The following is a 22539-nucleotide window of genomic DNA, read 5'->3' as shown; positions in this document are numbered from 1 at the left end:
ATCTTCTGAAAGATTATCAGCCTCTTAGAGCTTTCTAGTTCGTGAAAACCAGCAACGGGGGCGGGGACATGGCTTCAGTCCAAAGAAAACTGCATATCCGTGTGACTACAACTGTGCAACTTAACATGGGGAATGCAGTTAGGGCTTCCATGATGGTATCTAGTGAGTTCAAGAAAGCAATAGGAGAGAAGGTGCAAAGCACCATTTGCACAGGTGTGATACTCTGGAGTTGCTGTGTATGTGCTGCAGAAGTGGCCACCGCAAGCACAGTAAATCTCATACATTATGATATACTAGACTTGTTGCACAAACCAAATCAAATGTTCAGTTACTTCAGCTGCAGATTAGCTGTAATGTTGGCCCAAGGACAGTTGTAGGTTGGCAGTGGAGTTGATCTGCATGTGTGCTGTGGGCATTTTTATGGGAACATATAGCAGCCTGGTCAAAGACACTTCTAGGCATCCGGAAATCCTTGATAAATGTGCATGTGAAGCAGTGACAAGAAAGTGGCTAAAGCCAGCTAAAGCCTCTGCCTGTCCTAGTCAAAACAAGGACTGAGGGCAAAGGTACTAGTCGGATGATAGATTTAAATTTCTAAAGAAGATTGTAGCTAGATGTTATTGTGTTTTATTAAATGATTTTTATTTATTTGGTGAGACATTTTAGATATGCCTAGTAAGTATTTCACTACCTACAACCATTCAACACACTGGAGACTTATTCTTCAGTTTCATAAGCTGGATTTTAACATGGGCGTACATTTCTGGGACTGTGTATGTTAATGATGAGTTGTTGTCAGGAGTATTGTCAAAAAGCATTAACTACCACTAAAAAAGTCTCTTTCCTGAATTTGATAGAAGGCGTGGGGTCAGCAGTAGTTGTGCAATGTATGGGAACTTGCTCTGTGGCCCAGAGGGTCTAGGTAGTCAAGCAGGTTATCTTGTATCAATTTTAACATTTAATGGACCCACTTAACAAATATAACCATGTATAATGTATACTTTGAGGAGATAGAATCAGTGATTACCAGGAAAGTACCAAATAAAATGGAGTATTATGTCTTATAGCCTCATGATACTGGCTTTTCTTGCTATTTGTCTCCTGTTTTATCAACATAAACACTTTATACATTGTATGTCTATCAAAGTTGGATGACCAAGCCGGAGGCCGATATGAACAGAGCTTTAGATCCAAGTGGCAAGTAATGTGAGTGGGATTTGCCTGCAGTAGAGGTTTGGCTGTGGGTGGGAAGGAGCTAAAAGGCAGTCTAACTCAGGTACAAATAATGAAATGAGAAAACAGGTATATTAATTTGTAAAAAAACCCAAAAAGCCATTTTCCCCAAATGCCAAAAACCGCATGCAAGTCCTTGCCTGTCTTCCTCCCCTTACCTCCTCTAAAATTTAAGCAAAACAAGGTTCAGCTGAAAAGCATTTATTAAGTATCATATCATGGTTGCTCGCTTTGTGGGGAGCTAATGGCATGCAACGGTCCCCAGGGGCAAAGTACTGTCCTTTGGGCAAAGCTGAGGAACTCTGGGCAAGTGAATTGGAAAGACTTTCACTGTAGAAAAATCTTGCTTCTTCTGAAGAAGGTGAAAGTCTTATGACAAGAAAGGACTAATCTGATGAAAAAGAAAGTGATCTACTGTAAACGGGTCCTCCTCACCAGATAGAGTTCATGAGTCCTTTTGGACTCAACATGCCTTTTCACTATGCGGTGCAGCTGATCAGAAAAAGCAGGCTGGAATGATGGACAAGTATATTATAAGGCATGCAGATAGGAAATTTCCCAAGGAGGAATAAACAGAATGAACAGTAAACCATTTTTCAAGCACATTGTTTTTCTGAAATAAACTATTCCCAGTTCACAGAAGCTTGTCCAGAAAGTCACCATCGAAAAGCTAATTTTTTTAAATGTTCACCTTAGGGTCTTAGGAAGGTTGTCACAACAAAAGCTTTAATTATGGGGAACATAGAGGAGTTGATAAAATCTGAAATATCAATAAAATAACTTTTACAGTAAATTATTAAAAGTAATAACAGCAAATTTTCAGGACCACTCTTCACTGCACAGTTTCAAAGAACTGAAGTATGAAATTGCTTAACTAGTGTGGTATAGAATGTAACATAAGAACAGCTATACAGGATCAGACACATAGTGACAGTGACCATGGCAAATACTTTGGAAAGAGTTTAAAAATAGGACAAGCATGCAGTAATGCTTCCCCAGCACTTTCTCCCAGTCTTCAAGAAGTTCAAATGACTTCCTAGAAAGAGGTGAAATCTTTGAGTGTATTAGTTGTAAATGTTTTGTGGTTTTTTTTCTCCACAGATTCATCTATTTACTTTTTGAAACCATGTAAGTTTTTTCTAAGCTTAAGTAAATGCGGTAAGAAAGGCCTCCTTTTGTTGTGAAAGTGCCACCTTTTCATTCCTTTCATAGCCCATACTTCTTGCGTTAGAAGAAAAAGTGAAGAACTGCTTGCTACTCATTTTCTCTATGTTGCTCATAATTTACAGATCTTATTGTGTTCTCCCAGTCATCTCTTTTGCAGCCTGAGGAGTCTCCTTAATTGTTCCTCTTAGAGAGGCTGTTCCACGCCCACCATCCTTGCTGTCCCACTCTGAGCTTTTTCACATTTTCAGATGGGGTGATCAGAGTACAATATTTGAGGTGTCAGTGTATGTGGGGTTTGTGTACGGTATGAGGTATAATCCTCATTTACTGTGTAATTATGCAATGATGTGCATTTTCTTACACACAGGGCAGTCTGTGTTAACGGTGACCTCTCTGCAATGTGATGCATCTTTCTTTTGTGAAACTTCTCAGTGTAAGTGGTGAAACACATAAATTAGAGGATTCTTCACCAAAATGGAGGCTACTAGTTTTAGAAAGAAAAACCTGAAAGCAGGTTTTAAAGACCGTGCTTAAGCCCTATAGAGGAGAGTGTCATATATCCCCCTAATAACTCGGAGATCATAGGTACGTAATTGTCTTTTGTGGCTTCTAAACACCCAGAAACAGGACTTTTATCCAATTTTGTGCCAACGTTTCCATTACTGTTACTTACAAAACATAGAATAGTCAAATCTTGAAAGTATCTTGGCTGTTTTAGCCCTTTTCCTTGCCATGAGGGGACAGAACTGGCATGAGGCTCTTAACTCTAAAAAAGTGCCTGGATTTTAAAATGAAAACACCCAACATCCTTCATGAAAATCATGAGGAGGTCCTTTTGGTTCTCCTTGTTACACACCTTAATGTGCTATAGGAATCCTTAGGATTTAGAAACCCGTTAATTTATAATCTCTGCCAAAAAATCATCAGCATCCTCTCAAATCCTTTTGTCCAAGCATATCATACAGCTATCTAGTGTGCTATTTCCAATAATTTCTGCTCAGTTAGGTGCACAATAACAATGATATTACATGTATTCAATCAAGTATTTATATTCAGAGAATACATCTCAAATTTATTTTAGCAGTTTAAATAAATGAGTTTAATGTATATTTAGTCAAGCATTACAGTAGTGAAGGCTTAAGTAGATTAGAAATAAATGAATCCAATTAAAGAACACATCTGTGAAATTTGATATGTCATAGGCATGAATGAACTGTTTGCACAGCAACTGTAAAGAAATCATTAATGATTAACCATCTAGAAGAGGTTTAATCAAGGATAAATGGTATAGGACATAGTTAAAAACATTTGCGTTGAATACATGGAGATTCTGAAATAATAAAACCATGCTTTGCATCAATAGTGATGTGAGTACTGGTCTCGGGAAATGTATTTTTTGTTATCTGTGGTAGATGTGCAGCCAGGGGCTGCAGCTGAGAGTTAGCTTAATAACACTAGCTATCATGCATTGATAGCAGGAAATTGTTCCTTCCAACAAAAAGCTTAAGTTTAATAGGTGAGACAGACAAAGATATTTCACAAAAGAAGTGTTTCCTACAAGAACATATTGTTATCCTCCCTTTCAGAGCCTATATTCAGCAAAGTTAAGGTAGGGATTCTCAGAAGTGATCAGCGCTGGGCTAAATTTGACCCTACCAAAACGAAAAGTCCCGTTGGCTGCCTTGAGGGTAAGCTCAGGCAAGTGCCAAGTGCTTGCTAAAATCCCGTGATACATGATTTGTCCAGTGTGGCACCAGTAGTCTGTGGGAGGGTTGAGAATTGAATCCAGATCACTTGGCTACTAGATCAGTGTCTTAAAGGTGTCAGTGGTATTCAAGGTATATGTTTTAACTCATAAAATATTAAGAAGTCTGTGACAGGAAAATCTCTCCTGTATAACAGCAGTCTGTTGCACTGTTGTCAGTCTGGCTTTCTGCAAAACGGAAACCGTCTTACAGGGATATGTGAGAACTTACGTTTATGCGGCATTAATTCCTAAAGGGGTGCTGCGTACATGCACTTGCCGATGCACTGAGATGACATTGGGTTTTATGGAGTGTTTGAAAGGGAGTAGTTGGAAGAAAAAAATTAGACTTTTAAAAGTCTCATTTAACAAGCCTTTGGTTTATTCAGAAATATTGTTTTGAATGTGCAGATGAATTTAAAGTAATGGAAAACCCCAAATGATTACAAAGAAGTCACCGCAATAATTTAATAAAGGCTGACAGTATGGATGTAAGTCATGGACTTCTGCAAGTCTTAACATGCCTTCAGATAAAGTATTCTTAACTATTTCATGGCCATCCAGGGAAAAAAAAAAAAAGCAGCATTGCAGGCTATGTCCCTCTAATCCAAATTTCTCATTATCAGGCAGATTCTAACATATACAAACGTTTATAAACTCCTGTCAAATATATTTCTTCATTTAACTTGGCAAGCACTGAATATACATCAGACATGACTTTTAGCCAGTTGTGCTCCTAGGCACCTCACCTTTGAAAGAAAGCACTCCCAGTATAAATAAATGTTACAGAATTAAACTCAGGTCATCATATTTTATTTATTTAAAGCATTTTTTCCAGTAATCTGTAACTAAAAATGGTAATTATCTTTATATTTATAAATTATTATATTTATAAATTATTATATTTATAAATAATTAGTCTAGGATATGTTAGGCATTTTATTCACAAACAATAATAAATACCTGGTGCATATTTTCATCTAGCAAATCTAGTAAATAAAGGCAAATACAGTGTACAAAGGGCTCCTTTTGGAGCCAGAGATGGCTAGACATGTGGTTGGGAATGACTGTATCTTCAGACTGCTGAAAACTCTGCCACACCGTGATTATCTAGAAGCCAGAATGTTTTATTTAACTCCAACTGACAGTTAAATGACTGCATTCTGAGATGAGAAACCAATCAGGGAATATATAAAATTTCTCTGGTAGTTGTCTAGAGGATATCCTCAGAAATTCATGTTAAATGATCCGTATAGGAAACATTGTGCTTCAATTTTCCTGAATGTATCAAATAATTTAATTAAACTTCCTGGTTTGGATTGCTCTGTCTTTAAAAGCAAATACAGAAACATGATATCATGTGTGTGAATCTCATGGCTGGGGAAGCTGTAAACTTTGACTCAACAAGATGTAAACAACTTATGCTATTTATGGAAATAAATGGGTGCCTGGAACTTAATGAAGGGATCCTGTATACAGATCTCATACTTCTGCAAGTAGACGCATTGCTTAACCATTAAGTGTACTAACGATAAACAACCACTTGAAAGATTTCTGGAGGGTCTTTCCAAAGTAATTTGGTGAGCAGTAGGTCAGGCCTATATTGGACTTTTCACTCGAGAAGTTTTAGAATGGAGGATTACTAACATCATCCCAATAACTGATGGAAAAACTGAGGCAGGGAGTATCTCTAAGGTCGCACAACTGAATGTCAGTGTAGTTTCATAACAAGCAGTGAAGTTCAACAGCTTTTTCCCACTTTGTCCTGAAATCTGGCTTCTTGTATGAGCTAAATGCAACCTCCTTATTTTGACTGGTTCTGGAAGATGCTAAAGGGATTGCATACGTTCTTCCTGACGAGTCTCGTGAGCAGACTGAGGCCTTTGTAAACAGTTCTGAGACACATTGTACATGAACACAGGACGCAGCAGATGAGGAAATTGTCTGTTTTGTTGTACCATCTGCTGATTTAGAAAGCCATGAAGATGACAAACAGCCAGAATCTGTTCTCTTTGCACTCATCTGCTGAACGGCGCTCTGTTAGCATTGCATGAGCTGGAGTGTGGAAATGTTAAAAGTTGCAGGCATTGTTTAAAAGTAGAAGAATGATATATTACAGTATTGTGGTCAGACATGCATGAGGAAGTCCCAGACTTTTACCACCTTCATGGCTGATTTTAACTGAATTGCAACAACTCAGCAAAATGGACTGAACATTAATGACATTAACACCTTTTAGTTTAATCTCACAATTTCTATTCTGTGTTCTGTTAGACTGGCAGAAAAGATGACAAATATAATTTTTCTGATTTTTAACTAAAAGAAATGCAAAGTGCATATGACACTTTTCATAGATATTTCATGTAAAACCAGAGGAAATGATGAATATATATTATGTTTTCAATAGAAATATAGTGCAACTAATTAAAATTACACCTTGTTTTCTTTTGCATGAACAATGCTTTCCGCTTTGCTTCAGTTGTGTGAATGATTGTACCTATGATGTAGGAACCTGCTGCGTTAAGATCATCTAATGCTTTTACTTTCAGCTTGTACTTCATTAATTACTTTAATATGTGTAAGGAATGACATGGGTGTAGGTTATCCAGTGTTTATCAGGCTTACGTGGTCCCATGATGCCTTTTTATTCTTTATTTGCTGTGATTTCCAGTGACAATATGATTATTGCATATTGTTCAGACTATCAATTGAAAGATACCTAAGAATAAGAGTAAGATCTGTTTCCGGTTGTATACTGATATTTTGATTGCTGCTGGAGAGAATGAACTGAAATGCATTTCTAATCCAATGCTGTAACTCCAAGTATCAAAACGGGATTTCTGTGAATCTTCTTTAAGGTGATTACATTTAGTGTTTTTTGAGGGAATTAAATACACTGTAAATATCTGCCTCTTTGTTGGTTACCTGTGTATTCTCGGTCACTGCATCTATAGCTTATTCTTCCTTTCTGGCATGTTGTGGCATTAACATAAAAAGATGCTCTTTGTTATGGCTTTTGCAGAGTTTTCCATGGGCTGAGCATTTTTTCTTCTTTTTTGAAGGTTTTCTTCTTGTTTTTGAAGGTTATGCTACTTATGACTGTAGATGTATAAGATCTCTATTCTTGAGTCTGGTTGTCCTTTTTAAGTTCTTTTGGTTGAATCTGGATATTTATTCTTCACTAATAGATGTCATTATTTTAGTCTTTTCTCTGGATATGTCCTGTTGAGCTGCTCTTTCTATTTGAAGGCATTTTTCAGGACTTAAGTTCTTTTCTGTTCCATAGCTAACACTGTCTTTAAGTAGGGAATCTTGATATCTTCAAAACTATTTGTGCCTTTAGCTCTCTAATGTTAACGTCTGGTCTCACTTTAGTTTTTAGATTTTGGTTAAGGTAGTCCCAAACTTCACCCTATTACTTGAAGAAACACAACTACAAAAATCCCAGCTTGTCTGTACAGTTTTAGTTTGTCTCGGGCCATACTGTGCCCACTGGGCCTCTGTCACTAATTCCAGTCTTTTCAACATTATTTCTAGCAATGCTGACTCACCCTTTCCTCATCTTTTTTCCTTCAAAAAGGCCATATAAAAAAACTCTCATTTTTTTCAGTTTCATGGTGAGCTCTATCCACACGCTTAGTTGCCATATTTGTGCAAGCTCTGTTGTTTGCCGAGAATTCAGGTTTTGTGGTGCTCTGATACTCCCTTACTGTTCTTTTTTGGGTCTGCTAATGAGTCATTATCTCTTCCTCAAACTTTCGTTAGACAGACTGTTACCACCATGTTTCATATTGTACATTTTGGCAATAGTAATAAGCAGAAAGTGTCTTCTAAAGCTGAATTGTGAGAACTCCTCACACAAGTGTTGCAGATCCAGCTGGCATCCAAGTCATGTGCAAACAGATTGGCTTCCTCTTCCATGCTTCAGCCTTTGTCCTTCTCCATCTATGCAGCTTGCTATAGCTAGATCCCTTTAGTAAAGAATGCTTTGTACTCAACTTTCAGATGCTTTATTGCAGAGAAGTGCAGTTGCAACAGCCATTGATCCTTGGTTTTTCATTATGCTAGTTCTAGTACATCAATAAGTGCTTTCAAAATTAGGCTCAAGTTTTATAATGGGCATTGGAAGAGCCAGAGACATGGCACAGAGTGGAAATGCTTCTGGGAGTTAGATCTGAGAAGAAAATGGGAAGCAGCATATTGTAGCAAGAGGATTTTATGCTTTGTCTTCTGATTTCTTTTTGCTTACAGTGAAGCATGGTAATCCAGTCTGTAGGTGCCTGATACACTGACCATACTGGCCAGATTCTCATATGGGGGGGGGGAGGGACAAGATAGAGAGAAATAATACATTTTTGGAAGCATATGCTACCAAAAGCATATGCATCCAAGTTTTTGAGGAGTCAAAGAGGACCTAGAATTTCCATCCAACTGTGGAAAGAATGGCTGTTTCCCATCATGAAAAGGTGGAGGTCTTCAATGTGTTTCCCTTTGCAAAGAAGCATCACTTTGGTCTTGTCTGGATTCAGTTTGATCCATCTGTTCTTCATTTAAGAGCTAATTTCCTGTAGTTATTCTGATGTTTTATAGTGATGATAGTTGCATCAGAAAATGAGATAAATAGTAGATTGTCAGCAACATACTGTTAGCAATTGAACACATGCCATATCACTCTCTCTCTCAGCAGTCTCATGTAGATAGATGTAGATAGTATAGATCCCTGTGGGATCCTGAAGGTGAGGACCTTGGAGGAAGAGTCTCGTATCCACCATTTCTTTTTGAATTACATGTAGAACACAAGATGCAGTACTACTGTGTTGTTGGGACTGTGTAATAGAGGATTCAGGTGTCTGAGAACAGGAATCTGGAGATTACAGTTCCATGGTTGGTGGAAGTTTTACAAATTCCTCCAGGAAGTTGTCAGAATTTCCATCTGTAGTTTGTGTGCCACTAGGAGCCCTGGTTCCTCTAGTCCTTTGCCTCACAGTGCATGTGGATATACTCAAACATTTTCATTTCTTGGTGGAACATCCTCTGCATCTGACATTGAGACCACAGGACCCTTCCTCCATGTTTTCTTTGCCTTTTTTTTTTTAAAAAAAACACTTCTGGTATTTATCTTGGCCTGTTACTGTTGGTGTTCTGGTGTCTGTCTTGGCTCTTCTGAAGGGTAGCTGTGCTAGGATAGGGTATTGAATGATGCCTCCATGATGCAAAAAAGTCCAGGTGTTTCATCTGCAAGGAGGGTGCAGATGTGTTCTTTTGCTAAGGGGAAACTTTGCATTTGGCAGCAAGAACTTCAGATAATTTTCTTCTTATCCTTTGTTTAATGATGTTACCGTCTAAGCAATTGGCTGCAAATACCAGCTTGTGGTGTTTATTCTAATGTGTGGTGTTCTGGGAGGGTGACTCCTCACCATAACGATACCAAGGACTTAGAAAAGTAACACATAACAGCGTGCAAGGTTTGGGGCAGCCTGGTTTGCCTGGGTTTTTTTAGATTTCCATGACCTAGAAGCATTGTACAGTGTTGTCTCTATGATTTGAGTGCTTGGCCCTTACATAGACTGTAACGGCAGGCAAAGTATTGTTGGAGTGACAGTCTGTGGTCTGAATATTGGGGTGGTGTTTCGTCCAATTTTTTAAAACTCTTCCACTGACATGAGAAAGCAGCAGACTGTTACAGGGTGGCATACACCAGAGATGGGGAGGTAATGGCAGGAGTGCAGAGCTATGGGTTCTTCAGCAAAAAGGGAGGCAAAAGGATTGGTAGGTTCAAAAATGATGCAGAACTGCCTCATATCCTCAAGGCTGTGAACAATTTATCTACTTAGTTTTGATTAATTTTCATTTCTGGAGGCAACACTTTCTGCATCTGACACTGAGACCACAGGACCCTTTCCTTGTCTTATAATCAAATAGTCAGAGGGAATGTGTATATAAGGATGAGACTGATAGTTTTTTCAGGACTATTGATAATATCTCATGCTACTGTAGTAGTTAAATATGACGATTAATTGACATCCTTTGTTTCTGATGTTTTGTATAACGTAAAGATAATTTGGTAGGACTCAATTATGGAGACAGATGCTTTGCATGTCAAGTCAAGGTGTCTGGATGGAAATTCTGAGGGTAACCACAGGGAGGATTAATGGTTTCAAAATATGTGGATGAGCCTTACCTGTCAAATAGGCCAAAGCAAGTCCCTGTATTCAGATGCTTTCACTGCAGGCAGGATATTTGAAATGCAAATATTATAGCAGAGGCCTACCTCTATTAAAGCCAAAATTTGAAGAAATGACTTCGTTAAGAAGTAATTTTGCATTATAAAGCATTAATTATACTTGGCCAATCTCTGTCTGCTATGGACTGGAAACAGTGTAGTCAGCACAGTTCTAATGTCAGTGATTCGTTTTCATGTGTAATATATACATGGATACATAGACATTGTCTGCATTGCCAAAAAAACTAAGCTTCTTCAACCAACAAGTTTGTCGTTTATGAGGTGTAAAAAAATTTTAGTGTAGAACTGGCATGAATTAATTTGCCTGTTCTGCAGGTTTATCTGTGGGTGTTCAGAGATTCATCCTATTTATTTTATTTCAGTGACGTATCAAGTTTATCCTTCTGCCCCTGACTTTTATCTGAAAGCATTTCAGTGTACTAAGCTGTGATATGCTCAGGTTGTGATGCAGTTCCTTTCTAAAAAATGTTAGACTGTCATGGCTTACATCAATATATGTGTGATTATAGAGCAAGATATTGTTGCTAAAGCTGGGTGAACAATTTATTATTAATATTATCCATTAAGGATGAATCTTTAGTTTAGATGGAGCATGGGGTAATGTGTGAATGAATATGTTGCCTCCTTGACTGCATAAGAGAAGCATTGTTCTTCCCTTGCTCTACTTCTCTGCTGATTAACACAAAGGAAGAGAAAAGCCATGAATCCTTCCTCTTTTCCTCCAGGTAGGTAGGTCAGGAAGAAACTCTTGCTTCGCTCTCTTTTAATAAATCATTGTCAGAATAGGTTCCGTATGACTACATGAAAGCTGGAGAGCTCATTTCTTACTCCCCCGGGTATCAGCAGAGATGCAGATGTGTGCAGGGGGGTGCAGTCCAATGCATATGCCCTCATTATGCTTAGCAAGGCATTGTGAATAATGCCAGTTTTCCTTACTTTTATGTATTCATTAGAAAGTTTGAAGAAACTAACACTGAACTTCACAAACTGCTGTTATATCAAGCTCCCCATAGAAAACTTCTAATATTCTGTGGGTGGGGGACAGACCATTTAAATCACAAGATTTTTATTTATTTAGCTGTTTTTCTCTGACTGGTAAACTCTTTCAGTAAAAGAAACTTCAAACAGAGGAATAAACACTCACAAGACTCATAGAAGAAGAAAAATTCAAAAATTTGCACCAATTGCCTGAAACCTTGCAAGCAATGAAAAATATAACCTTAAAGATGAAGTATTTTCCATAAAAAAACTAATTTGTTCAATTTATTTAGTCATCTCTGTAGGCTGTTATGTGCACCCCCACACATGCATGAACACACACGCATATAGACACATGGTAAGTTTGTAGTTGTACGGTTAAAAGAGTTTTGAGGAAAATGTATCCTATTTACTGCTTAGCTATGTGACCAATGCAGAACTGTAATATAAATCTCAGAAATTTCCATTCCATTGTTTTTTATTACTGAAGAAAGTAGATCAGGATGATAACAGTTGGATGCAAAAAGCCATCATATTTTCAGTATAAAAATAGTGCTATTGTTTAGAAATCTATACTACTTAAATGTATTAGGGGGATATACTGGCTTGCCCTGGATGTTTTTTTTTTTTCTCCTTAAAAATATCTTTCGTTTCCACCCCCCTCTAAGAAGGAAGGAATGTTTCCCATTAAGATATGAAGTGAGTTTGTTTTTCACTTTTGCCTTTTGTATAGGGATACTGAATATAAAGGACTACAGCTCTCCCTGGATCAGGTCACTGCTACCAAGCCGGCATTCTCATACGCAAATTCAACTCCGACCATAACGGATAATAGAAAGGGAAGCAAATCTCGCCTCTCGAGCACAAAGTCAAAATCAAGGACATCACCATACCCACAGGTAGTTGTCTTTGAAAAACAAAATTAAATCTTTTTTAATATCTTGATTTTGACTGCTATTTTACCAAGTAATTAGAATGGGCCAAAGAACGTGTTACTCAAAGTGAATAAAGGACGACAGGTTATAAGATCTTCAGACAGGAATATGTTTCTTTAGGCTGTTTCTAAAAAGCTGGAAACATTTATGTTTCAGCATGCATAATAAATCATCATCAACAACAATAACAGCGCAGGGCTCAGAGTTAATGAGGAGCGGACAGAAGGACAAGTGAAAAGTTCGTTTTGAAATACTTGGTTTGAGAGGATTGTGAGTTTTGCCATTTGAGAAAGCTTGCTTTTTCTTACTTACTAATACTTTAATAATCCCAACATATCTAGAAATCTGCCAGATGTTTGACAGCAGTTTAATACTGAAATCTTAGTCAGGAGGAGTGAGTTTTGAGGAGGGAAAGCAACAAGCTAACTTGCTGAACTGGAACAAGAAAGCTTTTGTATGTACAAAGCTTTGAAAGGCAGAAAGCACTAGAGGTGGCCATTGGCGTCAGTAGACCTTAATTTCCCGGATTTCATTTTCAGGCCTAATGTATAAGGAGCATGTCCCCACTTGGAGAATAGACCAGACTTGGTTGGGTCTCTGAACTGCAGCTTACCTAATACATTTACGCAACCGGTTTCTGCAGACAATGCCACAGCACTTGCATACTTATATTGTCAACCCTTTAGCTCAGATAAATCTGTTTGTCGAAATAACCATTATGTTTACTAAATAATGAGGCAAGTCTTACTGTCCTTATGCCACCACACAGTGGATATAAGTGTATGCATTCATGATGTAACGTTGAAGAGCTATGTATTTTTAAAGAGTCCAGGTCAATATTTAACTGATAATGACCTTGATGACTACAGTTTCTCTGCAGGCACAATGTTTTCTAAACTGACCTCTAAGAGTGTACAATGTGAGCCCAAGTGTCTACATCATTTCCTTGTTTCCTTTCTTTTTCCCCTCAAAAGTACCAAGGGTAAGAATTTCAGTTAAATGACATCTGCTTTTGGCACAGGGAATATTTAACCAAATGCCTAGATATGAACTCAAATTCTTAAATTTAAATTTAATTAATTTTGCCAGAGGTTGTTACGGCTCTTGTTTAATCATTTGTTCACATGCATTTCTGTGGGTTGTTGAAGAAGAGTCTTTCTCTTGAATGCGCTACACCAAAAAATTGTAACAAAACTGCTTTAAAGAATCAGGAAAGATACCTACAATTAATTCTAAATTACCTTTTTAAGATTACTATCTTTGATTTACTGAAATTACCCTTCATCTCCCCTTACACAGTCCTTTGAGAAGTCCTCATTTGTTAGCAGGACAATCCCAGCTGAAGACCTGTTATCCTCCCACATCAATTCACTTTCTGAAAGTGTGACTTTCATCAGTACCTCCTTATTCTCTCTGCCACCAGAAAAAATCCTGAACTAGCAGTGTAGTGTTAAGACTGTTGGTTTATCAGAGATCGTTGACTGAAAGCTCAGGATGCTTAGTCTCCAGTTTCATTTTGCGTCCTCATTACCAGCTGCCTGGTAGTAAAGTCACAGATTTCATCATTCAAAAAGAAGCAGCTGTGCTAGTTGCTAATATCTTGAAAAATGGTCATACCGTTCATTGTAGCACATCACCACAAGAAACGCTGGCAACTTGGCTTTGCATCCCTCTCATCCTTCTCCACCACTGAATAAACTGTTGAAAGACTAAGAAAAGATGTTGTGAAGAGCATGCAGCAGGTGGTATGGCCTGTGTCCCTCAGCCTCCAGCCCACGTAATTTGCCAGTCAGTTGGGGAGAATTAGAGTGTGACTCAAAAGCCATGGCTGAAAAGTGAGGTCATGGGTTTTGGCTTACATAGGAGCCTGGGGTTTGGTGGAGGAAGAAAGCAGGAGGTTTATTAGTAAAATAATAGCAGTGGGCAAAGTATTTCTTAAAGTTAAGGGCACCTAGGAGATTTTAAATGTACATACTTTCTTTTTTTGTTGTTGTTTTTTCTTTTCCCCTTACCGTTTACTTTGCTTCACTCTTGAAGAGAAAAGGGAATCATATGCTTTATTGGGTGACGACTGAGAATCCTCTTCCTTGCCAGCTGTGTGCCCCTCGGATAGTTACGTGAGCTGTGAACTGTATGAAAACCATGTTAATAAATTTCAGCTGAACGTTTACTACTAGGGCAATAGGTAGATGTTTTGGTCACCTAAGTCAGTGTTAATGTTTTTTTCCTCAAATCTCATGCAAAAGCAGACATAGTGTAATATGGCACCTGTAGACTCTTTAAGCAAAAACTGAGCTCATTAAATTGGAGGCATTGGTGAGCATCTGAGTAATAGTGACTGATGTTAGTGCAGTGGGCTAGTGGGTGAAACCAGGCAGGGGAAGGGCAAGCAGAGAGGAGAGCAAAATTCATGACACAGCTGTAGGATTTGCCCAGACACTTTGAACAGTGCTTTTCTAGTCCTGTCCTACCCGAGAAGTGGAGAGCTGAAAGAGCTGAAAAAACAGGAGAGATGAAGACTCGATAGAGATTTGCAGGAAAAGGAAATTGTGAGTTGGTTAAAAGATGCCTTTAGTCTTCCCCCATAATAATAATCATTGTGAGGGGCTCCCAAAATCTAGCCCTGGACCTCATTTATTTTGTGTTCCCAAAAGCTAGCCCTGGACCTCATTTATTCTGTACACAGGAAATAGCAACAAGATTGGAAAAACATTTTAATTGTGATCATCTGAACAACTGCTTTGGAGTTTAATCTCCCATTAATGATGATTGTTTAAAGAAAATATTTTAAATTGTCTGTTGTCTGCCTCTAATGGAAATGGTTTATGGTCAGATCTGGGTAAATGTTTATTGCTTCATATTTCATCTTAGTTCTTGGATAAAAGATTATACATATATATAAAACGAACGCACGCATACAAATAAGGAGGTACCCAAGAGCTGTTGGATGGAGGCTTTGGTGTGTGTTACAGCATGCATGAATTTTTAGGAGTAAGAGGTTTCTCTAGTAGTTGTATATTAATACACCTGATTTTGGAGGTAAATTGATTTTATAGTTCCTTTAAACAGATAATCTGGATAATTCTGCAATCCACCTCTATTTGGGCATATCACCCAATGGGGTAAAGATAACAGAATCAGGCTGAATTCAAATCAGCTTTTTTTTTTTTTTCATTTCTTCCTGTAGCCTAAAGCTTTGGCAACTTCCAGTGTATTCAAAAGCAAAGCAAAACCCTCTTTTTATAGTAAACATAACTCCTGATCTGGTGAAGAGTCACCAGCAGTGGGGGTTATTTTAATGGACATGCTGTATTACTTTAATCTAAGCCTTTCACCATCTGTTCTGCCTATAATAGTGAATGCAAAAAGAACATATTTTACATTTCAGGATTACATTAGTAAAAAGTAAGATAAAAGTGATTTAAAAGCATGCATATGTTCTTAGTACAATGCAGCCCGCATCTGTGATGTTTTTTCTCATGGTTAAGACACAAATCAAGAGGAAAGCTGCTAATGCTATGTAGTGAAAGTTTTTCATGGACAAGAGGACTCTGAGAGGGTTTCACTGTATATTTAATGTTTATAATGATAAAAACCTGAGTAGGCTGCCAGAAAATTAGGTATATATAACATCTATTGAACATCTGGCATGGTGTGTGGAGCAGGCTGATGTTGCTGCGTATGACAGGATGAGTACTCAGGCCAGTGAGACACCTGTAGGAATGGAAGGTCAGGCAAAAGAAAATCACCTGAGAAATATTAAATTGTCTATGGGCCTTATACACCTCCATAGGCTCTCGGAAAGTAAGCTTTTCTTAGACATGGAACTTATATTTTCCTATTTCCTTGCCCCTTCAGCCCTCCTGAAGTTTTTCTTGGTGTGAAAATAGCATCAGTGATGACCTGTAACCCTTTTTTTCTCAGTGCTAATCCCGCTAGTGTGCTCTCACTGCGATGGTACACTGGATTAGCACTCTGGAACATATTTCAAGTATCCGGAGGTGGCAATTCAGTTTCCAGGAACCAGGTGGAGGACCATTTAATTTATTTATTGTTGTTGTTTATGCCAGAAGACAATTCAGAAATCACCTGAAGGGATTTCAGATGTTGCCTGTCTGAAGTTCTTTATCATGTTTAACTTCTGTCTGCTGGTTAAACTTTGTCAAAAAACCAAAAATAATAAATTCTGCCTGATAAGAGTCAGAAGGCAAAAATTAGGAGAAAGGAAAACATTTCTGGTGAGGCAGGACTGGGATTGAAAAAAAAAATATTTTCACTAATTTTAATTGGCTATTTAAATCTTGATTCCGTTTTCTATGGTCTTTCATCACTTGACATATGGGAGCCTAATTCTGACTTGAGAGACAGTGTTTCCACTCCCATTTCAGTAAAGCAGTATCTTTGATCATCCTTTCATTTCTCCCCCCATCAACATGTCACACATGCCCGTATTTGGAGTCTCCACCTGTCAACATCAGATTTCCAGAAGAGGCAGTGGTAGGACTGCAGCAGTAGAGGCAGCCTGACGATGCCAAATAGAGATGTGATTAGCTTTAAAGAGAATTAAACATAATTTTGGCCTATGTCTGCTTATGTTGTACCTTAAGAATTAGCAGTCATATCAAACCTTGGTAGACAATGTGGGCCACAGGCAATTCACTGTGTTAATTTAATTCTGCCCATGGTCTAGCAGCTGCTACGGGTCAGATCTCAAATAATCATCATTTACATCAAGGACAAAGAATATGCATGAAGTATTATTGTCTTGACTACATGGTTATATGACATTACATGGTGCATTTCTGATATACTGAACGTGTACCTTTGAAATGGTTTCTCTTTCTTTAAGAAAAGTGCACGAAGGCCTGTGCAATTGAATCCTTTGTGGTTAGATTCAAGATAAAAAAAAAATTGAGCAAGTTTTCAGTTAAATGGAGAAATTCCCTTCAAGAGAAGTTATGTTGGACCCTGAGGTGCCCTTAGAAACACAGAACTAATAGAAGAATATCTATTAGAGCTAAATAAAATTAAGAATTTTCAGTTTGAAAGAATCTCTGGCATTTATTATCATCATAAATTGTCCAAAAAATGAAATGTCATTATAATATTATTAGAAATTAATTTTTCTTGTCCTTCTCATGAAAGAAATACATACTATGAGTTTTGTTGTTAATAAGAAAATAAATGAACTTTAAACTTTATTATACTTACATTTATGCTTATATTATCTTATATTTCAGCTTAACTTTTTAAATTAAAAAATCTAGTTTATAAAATCAAATCCAAAAAGAGCGCCAAAAATAATTATAAAATTAAGAACAGGTACAAAAATAGTTTTCCCTTTGTCAATTTCCATTTTAACTAAACTTTAATAGTCAAAATCTTGTTCATAATTTCTAATTTTTTCATTAGAAACTTAATTTTATCTATATATTTTTGTCAAAAAGTTTACAATAATTCATTTGGTATTTATGAACACCTCTTTGTGACTAAGGAGTTTGAAGACATTAGATCTGAAAGGATAATAGAAGGGTTAGACATACCAGTTGGTCACATAACACAGTTCCTAGTTAACATCTGCTGAATTACTGGCATTTAAAAGAACTCTCTTGTGGCTCTGTAACTATCTTACCTCCATGCAAAATCAGATTTATCCTTTCATCTCTGAAACCTTGCGATGAATATAGTGGTACTAACTTGCTGACCTCCTCCATATCTACTGGTAGGCTTTTCACCTACGGGTATTCTTCTGACAACTAATAACAAAATATAATGGAGCTCCTCAAAGCCATGACCTTTCCTTTCTTTCGTTTAAATAACCTATCATGTTAACAAACAGTATTCACAAATATAAACTGGAATACTGAAGAAATACCCAATTAAATGCCAAAACCACTACTGATGTTGCACAGATGGTTTAAGTTTCTGTAAGTCAAACATCTGGTCAGTACTTTCGATTAGTAAGTGCATAAAACCTTGATCCTGGCTGATAATGAGGAGTTTCATAGCAACTTAATCTAATGAAAAGGAAGGTAAGCTTATGTTTTCAGGAGAGAGGCCTAATGCCTATTAAAAGAAAAGGCAGAGTGGGCATCTGGAAGGTGGGTGATGGAATGGGAGAATTCCAAGGTTTTATGTTGTAATACATTGATTTGTGACATGGGTGTGCAGTACTGAAGAGGTGAATATGTACAGTGTTGGTCTCATCCCAATCTGTAATCATGGGTGAAACTGATTTAAAGATGTTCCATGAAGTTCAACACTTCCAATAAATAAAAAGATTTAAAAATGAGAAAGCGAAATCCTAGGAGGTTTAATAAGCAATCTTTTTTTTTCTTTCCCAAAAAGTGTCTAAAAGTTTGAAACATTCATTATGAATATCTAGAAATCTGTGACATTTAATTTAACCCTTACTTCTTTCTAACCAAATGCCCATGCTCCTCTTCCATCTGCTTTTCCAACTGCCTGCTAGCTACTTCTTCAGTGTTCGGAGGCCCCTACTTAAGTGAGGGTGCCAAATGCCCACTCTGCCTGCTTTGGCTAGAGGTTGCCTTTTCTGGCAAATAGCTTCTGGATTTTCCTTGTTCCCACATTGCAACAGAGCTGTGATTTTTAGCTTCCTACTGATCTGCCATCACGTTGGAACTTTACTCTGTAGTAGAGTTGGTAGTCCCAGGATCTACAGAAGGCTTTCTTTTCCCTACTAGTAGGAGGAAAGAAGTTCCAAGATACCACTCCAGGTAAGAAAAAAAATCCAACAACAAACAAAATATGAGGAAAAGAGGGAACCCTTAGAAAAAGAACTTGCAAACACATTCAGTTTCAATTTGACATGCGAGAATGCTCCGGGAGTGGTGTTATTTCAGTCCCTTTTGAAAGCGTTTTGCCAAGGAGCACTGGGGCACCATTGCTGAGCCATAAGCACTAGCTTTCAAAGCAATAAGAAAAACCTGGACATATTAAAAAAATATTGAATCGCAACATTGATGTTGCTGAGCCTAATATTACACATCATAAAAGAGATGGCTATTAAGGGTCGACATGGGATGTTTTAGACTTTCATGAGGTCTGTCCTGTCATCTGTGAGCTCATTACAGAGTGTTGTACAGGAAAGGACTAGGAGTCCAATCAGAAGGTACAGACGTGTGGGCACGCTCACAAAAAACACCCTCTCACATACATACTCCGTCTTTTCAGTGCAGTTACTTGCAGATTTCACCCAGGCGTAGTAATTTCCCCGCTGCTTCTCCTGTTTTGCAGTATTCTGGATTTCACACTGAGAGATCCGAGTCTGACCACGAGAGCCAGTGGGGCGGGAGCCCCCTGACCGATACAGCTTCTCCCCAGCTACTGGAGCCTGCGGACAGACCGAGTTCCCAGCACCATGATGTCTCCTGTGCCTACAGACAGTACTCAGACCGCAGTGCTCTCTGCTACGGTTTTGCACTCGACCACTCCAGGCTGACCGATGACAGACATTTCCATACTCAGGCCTGTGAAGGAGGCAGATGTGAAGCTGGCCGGTATTTCCTTGGCACGCCGCAGCCGGGAAGGGAGAGCTGGTGGGGTTCTCGTTCAGCGTTGCCCCTGACTAAGTCGTCCCCTGAGAGCAGAGAAGCGTATGAAAACAGTATGCCCCACATAACGTCAGTGCACAGGATTCATGGTAAGAGATAACAAGGATTTGCAGAAGTGGCACCATCTCAGATAAAGTAACATGACATAAACGTGCAGCTGTTTATGTGAGAGACAGAAAATGAGAGAGACTCTTGATGTATGTCCTTGTCTCAGAGGTCGCATCTATGGGGATGAGGAATACTTAAATTCAAGTTGAGTTTGACAGTCTGGCTTATATGCAGCGAAATATAATTTTGTTGTATATTTTTTAATCTGTGAAATTCAGGTGGAACTATATGACTGGTGAGATTTTAAGGCTGATCTTAAAAACATAAACAAAATGATACACTTGATAGAAGTGTGTTATTTATTTGACTTCAGATCAAGCTTCTTTGGATGGAATATATTTAGCAAAAAATTAGAGCTAAATCCAAGCTAAATATTAAAAAATCTTTAAAGTTTTTGGAGAAATTGTTCTCCAAATGACTTTTTTCTCTGCACTGGTTATTATTAGATTCTGTAAGATTTGCTGTTTATTTTTATTTAAAATTGGCAATTCAAATTAACATTTGCTTTTGGTTTCAGACATTTATCCACAGATATAATTTTTAGCCAATTTGAGTCTCTCCATCCTTTCAGCACCAAGCCTGAAGCCTTGCTTGGTGTCTGCAGGTTGCAAACTCAGTGCATTAACACATCTTCAGAGGCTGAAGCTAATAAAAAATCACAGTGAAAGGTTGATCTTGGGTTTGGAAAAATCCGAAGGTCCTTGGGTTTAAATGGTAGGCTGAGAGTTGAAGGACTGCAACTGACCCAAAAGTCAGAGTTCAAAGTTGTAAGGATAGATGCAGCATAAAAAAAAATGCTTTTCTACTAAAATAATCTGTCAAAACATAGGTTGTATCTAAAGAACTCATAAAAGTTAATTACATTAGTACCATTCCATTGACTTGCAGAATGAAGCTTTGGAAATCAAAAAGAACTGTACTATTTTACTCCAATCTGAGGAAAATTATGTTGAGATTAGAAAAATGATTAAATAGCAAGTTCTAGGAAATACAGTCAGAGGAAAAATGAGGAAAGAAAAGGAGCCCTAAATTTTGCTGATGAGGACTGTTCTCCACTTTTCCTGAGGGAACACACTTCTTTCCTTGTGTCTGTTCTGTACTTCTGTCATACTTGTGTTTCTCGAGCTTTTTCTTCTCCAAAAAATAGAGTTGAACAAAGTATGATAATTTTGCTGGCAAATTCTATGCATGATAATTCTCGCTGAGCATAAAAATATAGTAATGTAGAAATATCATAGAGAGATACAAACACAAAAGTGTTAAATATTTATTCCGTACCATTATCAAGGATAATAAATGCAAATGGATAATATAATTTCATTTTAGTTTGTTCCTTCGTTTTGCTGTAATTCCAGGTGCTGCACTTATTTTCTTTATTGTATCAAGTCTTACGTGTTTTAGTAGGCTTTCAGTCTGCATGTAGCTTTGGAGGTAAAACCTGACATGCTGGTCTTCGTTGAGGAGAGGAATGTCTCAGCTTCCCTTGCAAATGTGCCATTTTCATTTAGATTTAGGCAGTTTCAAACCTTGGCCTTTCACAAATTAAACTCTTTTTGACAATACTATGTGAACATTGCTGTCAGAGCAGTTTCTGTGAGCAGAAAATATTTTCTTCTTTCTGTTCTTTTAATGTACCTTCTGGTAGTTCTGGCTCGGAGTCACCTTACAATAATGACAATTAGCTGACCAGTATGGCAGGCCCTGGATATTGCGTATAAGCCCATGCATTTCTGGTCACACTCAGGAAGTCTGGGACACTGCAGATACGGTCTGTGCAGTGAGACAAACTGAGCATGTGGTTTAGAGCCGCGGCCAGCCAGCTCCCTGGTGTGTCATGGTGTGCCTGACGTACCCTGCGCGCTGGTGGCTGCAGCTCCCTTCCACCTCCAGGCCCTGGCATTTTGGGTCCAGATCTTAAGAGGATGTGAAGGATAAAATTATACTCATGAGATACTCCACAGTGCAGTACTTCCATCTACAAATGGCAGGAGAGATATATATGTTTATTATAAAAGCCCATCACTGATTTTTGTCATGAACTCTGCAACACAGCGGTAGGGGTCTGCCACCCAAACAGATCTGTATGCCTTGACCCAATACAGAGCAGGGGGAACTACTTGTGCTAGTCCGAAAATGGGTTTCCTGTGAGGAGTCCTGTCAACCAACCCAACGGGCCTCATCCCCAAAGAGGACTTTGTATGTGCTGAGGCAAAGGCATCATTAAGTAATTTGTGCAATCCAACACGTGCCCTCCTGCAGGCACGTATCTCAGCAAATCCTTTATCAAGCCCTTTATTATAGTGTGGCCTTAGTTGGCTGTTCAGGTTTGGGGGTCACTCACTTTCTTCCTAGTGAGGATTGACAGGTCTGATTCTGTCCTTTCAGCTACATGCAAGCTGAATACCTTCTCTGATATGTCTATGGGCCTTATTTTTTAAAGAGAGGTAAGAATATAGTTATATTTTCCCATTCTAAAAGTTTTATACAGCAAATATCTATGCATTGGGATATGACATCACATTTTTACAGTAACCCTGTCTAACAGCTATGGGT

At 38.1% G+C, this 22539-nt stretch overlaps 1 protein-coding gene across 1 annotated transcript in view; it reads left to right on the top strand.

The window, feature by feature from the left end:
- SIM1 (SIM bHLH transcription factor 1) overlaps positions 1 to 22539 on the top strand; it is a 48702-nt gene that overhangs the window by 24871 nt on the left and 1292 nt on the right. Inside the window, exons 9-10 of the mRNA XM_075148066.1 lie at positions 12100 to 12265; positions 19562 to 19967. Coding sequence (XP_075004167.1) covers positions 12100 to 12265; positions 19562 to 19967 — 572 coding nt within the window. The remainder of the gene's footprint in view (positions 1 to 12099; positions 12266 to 19561; positions 19968 to 22539) is intronic.

The sequence above is a fragment of the Calonectris borealis genome, chromosome 3 (genome assembly GCF_964195595.1).
Source record: "Calonectris borealis chromosome 3, bCalBor7.hap1.2, whole genome shotgun sequence".
NCBI lineage: Eukaryota > Metazoa > Chordata > Aves > Procellariiformes > Procellariidae > Calonectris > Calonectris borealis.
Note: the sequence above shows the minus strand (reverse complement) of the source record. Positions and strands in the feature narration are given on the sequence as shown.